This window comes from Merops nubicus, unplaced genomic scaffold, assembly GCF_000691845.1.
Source record: "Merops nubicus isolate BGI_N331 unplaced genomic scaffold, ASM69184v1 scaffold5599, whole genome shotgun sequence".
In the NCBI taxonomy this organism is placed as follows: Eukaryota; Metazoa; Chordata; class Aves; order Coraciiformes; family Meropidae; genus Merops; species Merops nubicus.
Window position 1 is genome coordinate 8,812 of NW_008632920.1, and position 10,051 is coordinate 18,862.

General features: G+C 50.1%; 1 protein-coding gene across 1 annotated transcript; it reads right to left on the bottom strand.

Annotated features, from left to right (window-relative positions):
- Positions 1-12: 12 nt before the first annotated feature.
- MKS1 (Meckel syndrome, type 1) lies at positions 13-9,328 on the bottom strand (the record flags this gene model as incomplete). The annotated part of the gene is made up of 15 exons (XM_008948047.1): positions 13-160; positions 500-597; positions 680-762; positions 1,418-1,551; positions 2,076-2,183; positions 3,216-3,285; positions 4,124-4,194; positions 4,564-4,626; positions 5,146-5,188; positions 6,157-6,213; positions 7,101-7,209; positions 7,651-7,755; positions 8,092-8,220; positions 8,430-8,527; positions 9,173-9,328. Coding segments are annotated over 15 exons (1,431 nt in total), but the record flags the coding sequence as incomplete, so codon positions are not given.
- Positions 9,329-10,051: the final 723 nt, after the last annotated feature.

The following is a 10,051-nucleotide window of genomic DNA, read 5'->3' on the forward strand; positions in this document are numbered from 1 at the left end:
AGCCTGGGGGAGAGAGAAGACGTGAAATGCTCCCAGGGAGTGGACGTGGCTGATCATGGATCCTGTGACTGGTGGGCAGTGGAGGCAGAGGTGCTGATGAGGTCTTGAGGAAGGCTCTCACGTGCTTCCTGCATCCTGCGCCGAGCCCTCTGGAAAGCCTCTACAACAGAGAGGGGACAGCAAGCCAGAGTGCATCAGACAGCCTCAGGGAATGGAGACAGAGCCTGTGCATCAGCACCACAAGCTGGGTGCACCACAGTGCCAGGCAAGACTGGGCAGCCCCACCCAGGCTTGGCCCTCACAGGGTGGTTACCCCTCGAGGCCTCCTGAAGCTTCCAGCCCAGATCAGAACATTTAACCTCAGCTATGGACTCAGAGAGCTCATGGGGGAGCAATTATCCCCCCAGTAACAGTCTCCTGTAGTACCCTGCCTGCTCTGTAAAACCAGGGCAAAAGTGAGGCAGAGGCTCCCCAGGAGGAGTGCCAGTGAAAGCCCTACCCAGAACATTGTAGATGGAGCTCTGCTGGCTGAAGCCTCCGAGCTGGTCCAGGACACTCTGCATGCGCTGCCTCAGGGCACTGCTCTCCAGAAAGGCTCTGCACACAAGCACAGCAGGAGGTCAGGGCTGCCAAAACCCAGCCCCCAGGCTGGAGCTGGGACCTGCTGAGCTGCACTCACTTGGACTGCTGCAGGCAGTGAAGCCGGAACGTGACGCTCCCCGTCGTCTCCGTGCGAAACCCCAAGCGGCTCAGACGCTCTCCCTGCAGAGGTGGCACCAGTTAGAGCAGCCCCAGCCTGCTGCCTCCAGCTGCCCCTGCTGAGAACCAGCACGTCCCACCAGGACCCAGCCTCTCCCTTCCTCACTGTACACAAAAAACAAGATCAGAAATCAGGGCGGAGGGTCCCAGGCTCTGCTGAGGGCAGGACCCAAACAGCAGCAAGCTGGTGGTGCAGTGCTGGAGGAAGGCTTTGATGACTGCTCATTAACACAAAGCTACTAAGATAAACTCCCTCATTATGCCAGCAAGCACCTCTGCAGCATTCTTAAGAACACAAAATTTCTACCTGCTCCACACCCACCAAAAATTGGGAACTGTTCCAGGTACAGCCCAGGCCAGATTCCTTATAAAAACATGGGGAGAAGTCCAGAGCTAGTAAGAAATGCTGACCTGACAGACATCCCATATGGGGCTGAGTCAAGGCTTTGGTCCATGTTCACCCTTTTCTCTAAGCTCTGCCTCAGTGACAACTCTGCCTCAGTGTTTGGCTGTTCATGATCACAAGTCTCACAGAGGACGTGTTGCTTTACTCAGAGACAGGACCACAGCTCATCCTCGTTCAAATTTGGTCCTGGCTGCCCACAGACACCTGAAGCCAAATCTCCCAGCACGAGCAATGCCCTGCAGCTGAGCCCACCTTGAAGGTTGATGGTATCCTGACGTAGGTTATGTCCTCCAGCTCAGGAGATCCACCAATGAAAAACCTCCTCAGCTCAGCGACTGTCCCCAGCTCCACAGGGCGCCAGGTAGGGATGGTGAGCATGTGGAGACCTGGCCCAGGACAACAGGACAGCTTAGCAGCTGTGACCAGCTTTGACCAACCTATTCAGAGTCACAGGGGACAGCATGGGAGATGGATACCTGCTGACCTAAACCACAGGAGGCTGGAGATGGAAACACTGCATGGTACCTTGAAATTCTCCCAATGGGTCAGACCCACACCCACTAGGAGCATCTCCTTACTACACGTGGGTGTCAGAATAGTGGTGACCCTCTGATTCCATGTGGGACAGAGTGAGCTGCTGCTACTGTAAGGATGGATATGCAGCATCACTCCAGAGCTCTATCATTTGTGAAGGAACCAGGAAAGGAGCAAGGACAGCAACACAGGATGTGTCTCAACAAGGCAGGATGGTGCAGGATGCATCAAATCTTTCTTTGCTGCCCCATCAACAGCTAACTATCCTCTTCAGCATGCAAAGGCAAAGCCTTCCCAGGACCAGCTGAACCCATTCCCACGAAAACCACTCAGCTCATTCTCCCAGACAATGAACATAATGCCCCAAGTGTTTTACCTGGAGATGCTGGCAGCACCAAAGAACCATAGCCTTCAACACGATACCTCTGCCAGAAATCCAGAGACAGGACCTCGAAGTAGATGACAGGCCACTGGGGGACACTGTCTGCAAGGAAGGGGACATCACAGCTTTGTGAGGGACACATCACAGAGTAGAAAGTAGAAGGAAAATGCCCAACTCCACTAGTAGCAAATCCTTTCTGTGTTTCTTCTACGACGACTAACCTAGATGCAGGGGTGATTATTTTCCCCTGTAAAAGCTGAACCCTCAGCTTTGAGGTTGAAAACAAGAGTTACTGATGTTTAAAAATTTGGAAATATTCTTTGTTTTGAGAGCAAGTCCAGACTGGATCCTGAATGACCTTTGAGCAGACATGACAATCTTTTGTGGGCACCTTTTTACCTCTGACCTTTCCCACTGTTATGGGGGGATTATTAATTTGGTTTCTCCTCTAGGTCTCCAAGCATTTCTTTTTTTCCATGGTGAAACAAACTCCTCGTGTTTATTCTAGGCTAAAAATTCACCAGTGCTGGCTGAATACTCCAATCCAATGGGTACACTGGATTCAAGTGGCAAGGCATGCCACAAACTGTCGTGAGAAATTGCAACCCAAAGAGCAACAGGGCTGGTGAGGAGGCAGCAGCAGCGTAGGGAAGCAGCAGGAAGAAGCAGCAGAAAAGCTCAGCTTAAAATAGAGCTGGAAGTTTCAAAGTGACATAAACTACACAAAGATTATCCAGGTCACTGAGTGCATCCACGAACGTAAGGCTCAGATTTAGCTGTGTACAGAAAAGCTGCACGTTCCTGCTGCTGTCATGTCTCTGGGCTCTACGTGGTACACTGGGCACGGCAGCACAGACCAGCAGGCCAGGCTCTGGAGACACACAAGCCAAGATCTGAGCAGGTTTGCAGCTGGATGAAGCTGACTAGGGCCTGGAAGCAGGGGAATGTTACTGAATCCACACAAATGCTCATGCATTGCTGGGCAGGGCAAACGTGGTACGTGTCCAGGGTGAACGTCTGCTGAATGAGCAACGTTTCACTTTGTTTAAATCTGTCCTTGCATCTTGGTGAGGGGCCAACAACGTGCCAGCCAGCCATGCTGCTGTCAGATTTCAGAGTGAGAAGGAAACGCACCTTCTGATTCGCCTCCTTGGGTGAAAAACATCTCCAAAGTGAAGGGGTAGGAGAAGTATGCCACGTTATCCTAGAAAAGAACAGGCCAGAGGTCAGATTCCTGGACAAAGGAATTCATCACTAGGGTTGCAGGGGGCACAGAGAGCAGGGAGAAAACAATAAATGGTGGAAAAGAGGTAACGATGTCCACACATCGTTAATCACGTCCCACTAGCTAAGCCCTGACTGCATGATGGACCTGCAGGCACTCCCAGGGCCACGTTGATGGAACAGGCTGCTAAAAATCATCAAAAAGGGGAAAGAGGAACACACCTCAAATGACAATTCAGCCAGCTATGTAACTATTACACTGACACAATCTTTACAGGAGCCAAGCAAAATATCTCGAACGATGGTATTACTGAAATACTGTGTGATGATTAGTTTTGTAATATGCAAACTAGCTCACAGAAAAGACATTTAAAAGTTGAGAATATTCAAATTTTGTTAGAGAGGAGCTGGAAACAACAAAGGAACCAACTTCCCAGTGAGGAGGAGAGGTTCATTCTGAGAAATGAATTTAGAGACTGTGTACGTTCCTGCCCCAGGAAAGCCAGGCCAATGCTTCATTAACTGAGCACTACAGAACACAAAAATCAGAGCTCCAAAAGCAATCCATCAGCCAAAAGGAAGAAAAAAGTGAGGCTTCAAAACCTGGAAGTACTTTTATATGGTCTAGTTTTATCTGGACACAGTAGCACCTTGAAAAATGGCAAGGATAACTAGAATGAGGAGAATCCAACGTGCTCTGTCCTTGAAAGGAGCTCTCAAGTCAGGACCTTTGCTGAATGCATCTGTAGCTTGTTACCCAGGTTCCACTCCAGAAAATGCCTGTTCAAACTGTTCCATGGCTATGAAGGAGTCCTTACCCAGCCCACTCTCTTGGTGGCACAGGTCTGTGTCACTCCTGAGAGCTGCTGGAACGCGGGGCTGGACCACTCTGGGAGAAGAGGAGAACAGGAGCACAGAGGTGAATGCTCTGGGTGAGGGAGGATTCACAAACCACAGCAGCTCAAAGGAGAATGTCAGTCCCAGCTGACTGGGATAACAGACAGCATCACCCACACTGAATTTCCCTAGGGATGTCCAGGAAGTGGCTGTTCCCCAGAACAGCCAGACCCAACTTCTCCTGGACACGAGTTGAGTTCAAACAATTGAGTTCTGCAGTTTTAGATCTGAAGACCTCTGACTAGATCCCAGTCCCAACATTACTTGTTACTGAATTTCAGCAGGCTGATCTGATGGACCAGCCAAAGCACCCTTCTTTCCTTAAAACTGCTGTGACATGGCTGGAAACGTGAACACTTACGGTTAGGCAGCTCCAGGAAGAAATGAACATAGAGGTTGTCATACTCATAGCCTTGAGCTGAAACTGAGAAGAAGAGAAGGAACTTCAGCTGCTCACTTCCACCCAAACTCCTCCAGTACTCACTGTACACTTTTGGGAGAGCCAGTACCAATAACCTCAGGGATAACCAGTCACTGCTGGAAGCTGGGAAAAACCAGAGCCTTCAAAGTGACAGAGTATGACCCTCAGAGGAGATTCCTTCTCTAGACTAGCCCTGCCCTCTTATCACTAACCAGAGGTCACACATCTAATTGCTTTCTCTGCTGTGATCTCTATTAAGTTCTCAATTTGCTCTCCTTTTTTGCAGATCCATGCAGGATCTAGATGTCTTTCTAGAACAGCTGCATCATCTGTAACCTCCAATTTGTAAATGCCACTCAAGGGGTTAGTCCCCAAAAACAAGGGAGGAGAAGGAGGAAGTAAAGGATTCTAGGGAGAGAATAAACTACTCTGGACAGGCCTATGATCCAAGAATCCATAGCTTCAGCCATCCCAGAAGACCCAGATTTGCCCCTGTAGATACTGTTTATAATAGGGGCTCACCTATTTCTCCATTCACAAAGAGCCTCAGTGTACCAGGAAGGGTCTGCAAGAAGACAAAGAAGACAAAAAGCTCAACGACCACTGGTGGAACCTCATAAATCCCCTCCCAGCAGGGTCTCACAGAGATATTTCACAGGGGTTTGTGCATGAATGATTCACTCTGCTGCACAGGTAGGAGTCATGACTCCTCCTACTGCTTTCCAGAGCCAACAGTCCCTCTGGAGAGAGGCTCTCTAGAGACCAAATTCCCAGACTGCAGGCGTTTATTATTCTGTAAATCAGCCTCTTACAGGCTTCAAGAGTGAGTTAAAATGTAGTGAGAAGTCACTTGAAGAAACAGAGTCATAGAATCACAGGATCAGTTTGGCTGGGAGAGACATTTAAGTTCACCAAGTCCAACCCTTAACCCAGCACTGCCAGGTCAAATTAGAGTCCTGTTTCTCCTGTAGTGTTCCCCCATTTGCCCAAAGCAAGGAGAGCAGGAGGAAGCAAAGGATGTGCTGAGACACTCTACTGAAGCACAAGAAGGAACAACAACTGTCACCCTTTGGCAAATGGGATCTGAGCAAAAAAAGACTGTGTTCTGGGTCATTCAGTGAGAAGGGAAACTGCACACGAGCTTGGGGCTGGCAGGGGTTGTGCACTTGAACAAAGTGGCACATAGATGTGTATGGCATTCCAGAATTAACAGCAATCACTCACTGAAAAGATATCAACCCTCCTTGCTATAAAGTGCTGCAGTCAGAGGCCTTCAGACAACACAGACACATGCAACAGGCAGCACACTGCTGCTGCTCCAGCAGATGCAGGATGGGTCTCTGCAAGCCCCATACCCACTGCAACCTGCCCCTTTTGACCCAATTTTCTGTTGGAAGACACGAGGTAAAAGCTGCCAGCACCCCCCCCCAGAATGAAACAGTCCTTGGAGATGGTGGTTCAGATGGCAGCTGTGCCAACCAGGTCAGCAGTCTCCAAAGGCTCCAGGTCCTGCCACGTGCTGCTGGTACTCACCACTTCAAACTCTGAGCCCACGAGACCACTGAGGTATTCCTTGTGCCTGCTGTACAGCTGAACACACAGAACAAGAGGAGCAGAAAAAGTGTCTTTTTGATTATATATGTTTTTACTTACTCCCAGAATTGTCACGGATATAACTTAAAACCAGTTTAAATGGTTGATGGGCTTTTTTAAGTTGTTATAGCAGATATAGGAAATCTAAGAACCTAACAGAACAAAGACAGATAACTGCTAACACTGTGTGGAACTAGGTTCAGAGAAGACGTTGTCAAAGGCCAGTCTAAGAGAAAATCTAAGGGAAAAAGAAGCTCTGAGGAATCAGATCTTAAACAAGCTGTTAAAACCACAGGCATAAACTATTCCAATGAAATCCACAGTGGGGAGATTCATGTAGTGAAACCATCATTTCCTTATTGACAAAATTAGAAGGAAATGTACAAATGAACCTAAAACATTAAGGACCTTTATAAACTGCCACAGCCAAAAGGGCAATTTGGAAAGATCAAGACATAAAATGAAATCCAAATATCGTGGGATATTAGGGGTAACAAGAAATCATTGAATAAGAATACAAGTAGCAAGAGGAAGACCAAGGAAGGGGTTTGCCCACTGCTCAAAAGGGAAGGAAAACCACTGGCAGGTGATACTAGGAAGGCAAGAATTTAGGTGGCTTCTTGTATTAGTTCCCCCTACGTAGGTCACTGCAGTCAGAGGTCAACACAACCAACACAAAACGAGGTCTCTCCCTAGAGTGAGGAATGAAGCACTCAGGGAGGATTTCTCTGAGCTCTGATTGCTGGGTGTGATGAGACTCACTGCCAGTGACATTCGTTTGGTCAGCTTCAGGGGTCTACAGCACTAACAGCTACATCTACACGAGGGTCTGGGCTCTGCCAGATCAGAACCCAACGATATGAAGAGTGGTGGCTGGTCCTCACGTCTCTGAACACACGCTGCTCACGTTCCTCCTCCTCTGGCTGCACTTGGACAGACACGTTCTCAATGGTGTACTTCCACACCTCCCGCCTCTCTCCGTCCAGCTCGATCCTGCAGAGCCCCAAAACACATGGGAAAAACTCCCCTGTGGCCCAGAGAACAGGCACAGGCAGGAACAGCACCCACGGTGCCATCCTGGCACCACAGCCCCACCTCCACCAGGCGTGTGCAGTGACACAGGCACCAACGGGCCTCTCCTTGCTCCCAAGTGCCAGACACCATCAATGACTCCAAATATTCATAACCTGTATCCCTAGGGACTGGCACACAGGCTGTATAACCTTTGGCCCCGAGGACAAAGCCCCAGATATCACACACACAGTGACACCAAGCCCAAGCACATAAACATTTTGTCTTAGAAACCTCTGGAATAAAACTAGAAAATATCCCTCAGTTTAGGTGCTGATCCAGTGCCTGAAGGGTGACCAGGAACCAGCCCTTTCAGCCCGTTGTGTCAGCCCCAGCCAGAGGTACCAGCCCTGCCCCACTCACCTGTAGGCTCCTTTGGTGCCAGTAAAGTCAGGCTTCACTGTGATCACCCCATTGCCATCCACCTTGATGGTGCAAAGAACGTGCTCGTACTCCCTGCAACCAAGTCTGAGGAGGAACATCAGAACAAGGAAGACATCAAGACATCTAAATAGAGACCATGGGCATTCTCTTGCTCTGCAACAGCAGAGCTGGTAAAGGTACGTGGGGGTACAGAAGGGAACAGACACACCCACACCTTCCTGCATTAGTTTAAGAAGCCTTTTGGAGAGATACACTCAGTTAACTCCCAACAGAGGAAAGAGGCCGAAGGAAAGAGCAGCCCAAGTTACTGAGCTCTTGGAATTCCCTCCCTTTAACTAGTGAAAGAAACAGGAGATTTGAGCAAGGAGGGAAGACAGGTTTCCTTCTGGGAAATTCAGATCACTTGAGGATTTTACTTACTTCCCATAAGGTCCCAAGTCCCCCATGATGTACATGGTCTGGACAGGAGTGTTAATCACATGATTGTTCTTTATAAATTCTTCTGAGGGTTCCCAGGTGATGATTTTTGACTTCAGAGAACTTGCTTCTCTGTCAAGAACAGAATGGCACAAGTCACAGCTCACCTCAGCAGCCTGGCACGGGCAGCACCGAGCCCCACACGACGAGGAGACAAACTGCCAGGTTCCAAGAGTGACACAGCCCCAGCTACCCACTTCCACGGGCCAGGCTGCTCTGCAGCAGGGCACCAGCACCAGGAAACCTGCCTGGGCAAGCTCTGAGCCCCCCTCTGCACTCACATTGGCTTGCGGTCTTGCCTCCTCCTCCTCACGTTGGCCATCCTCTCTGCCAGATACGACGGCACCTCGTGGTCTGAGTCAGTCACCTTCTGGCAGTGCTGGAAGGGGCAAGCAGACAGGAACCAGCTGAATTATAACAGGACATCTTTCCCAAACACAGCTCCACTGGGGGGACAGGAGAGGTATGGCCACACCCACACGCCAGGACAAACTGCTAAGGGACTAGATTTCAGTCCCTGTCCCTGGGGCAAACTCCAGCTAAACTCCACCCAGCAAGTTACCCACAGAGCAAAGCTGCAAAGCCAACTCTCTCCAAGATGCCTCAGCCACCACTCTGAAACAGATCTCAGCCCAGGTCTGGGGCACCAGAAGTCACTTTGGAGCAGCTGCATGTTCTCCAGCTTACAGATTATCCTGTCTCTGTTCAGTTGACTTATTTAATCTTTATTGATAGCCCAATGGATCTTCACCTTCACTTGTTGGCAGTTCAGGTATTTCCTTCTGCCATTCACTGGATGGGGCTTTGAGTGACCTGCTCTAGTGGGAGGTGTCCCTGCCCATGGCATGGGGGTTGGAACTAGATGATCTTAAGGGTCTCTTCCAACTCAAACCATGCTCTGATGCTCTGATTCTGTACCTGCCATGCTTCTGCATGACCAAGAACTGACAACTGCTCCTTCTGCAGCAGATCTGGTGGTTCTGACAGACACTGCTGTACAGGTGATGTGTAACTAAGCTGGTACCTCCTCCAGGTTGGTGAATCGGTCGTGGTCAGTGTAGGTGAAGATGCGACAGTTCTTCCGCCCTCCAGCCTTCTCCAGTTTCAGGATCTCCTCGTGGTACTGACGGTCCAGGGGAGTCTGGCAGGCTGATGCATTTTGGTACAGATCCACCTCAAACTGAGAGCACCACAGGTAAAGCACAGAAGCTGCCTCTCCCCACCACCGTCAGAGCCACACACACTTTTCAGCTAAGATTTACAAAGCCATCACAGAGAGAGACATGGTCCTTTGGAAATCCTGAGTCCAGCTGAATATAGGAGCCAGCAGTGTGCCCAGGTGGCCAAGAATGCCACCAGCATACTGGCTTGGATCAGCACTAGTGTGGCCAGCAGGACCAGGCCCCTTGTACTCACCACTAGTGAGGCTGCACCTCAAATCCTGAGTTCTGTTTTGGGCTCCTCACTCCAGGAAGGACATTGAGGGGTTGGAGCATGTCCAGAGAGGGACAACAAAGCTGAGCTAGAGCACAAGTCTGGTGAAGAGCAGCTGAGGGACCTGGGGGTGCTGAGCCTGCAGCAGAGGAGGCTCAGGGGAGACCTTCTGGCTCTCCACAGCTCCCTGACAGGAGGCTGGAGCCAGGTGGGGGTCAGGCTCTTCTCACAAAGAACAAGCAACAGAAAAAGAGGAAATGGCCTCAAGTTGTTTAGGCTGGAAATTAGGAAAAATGTCTTCCCTGAAAGGTTTGTCCAGGGCTGTCCCAGGCTGCCCAGGGCAGTGGTGGAGTCCCCACCCCTGGAGGGGTTTCCAAGCCGTGGAGATGTGGTGTGAGGGACACGGGTCACTGGGGACCTGGCCCTGGGCAGTTTGGACTCAATGATCTGAAAGGTCTCCCAACCAAAA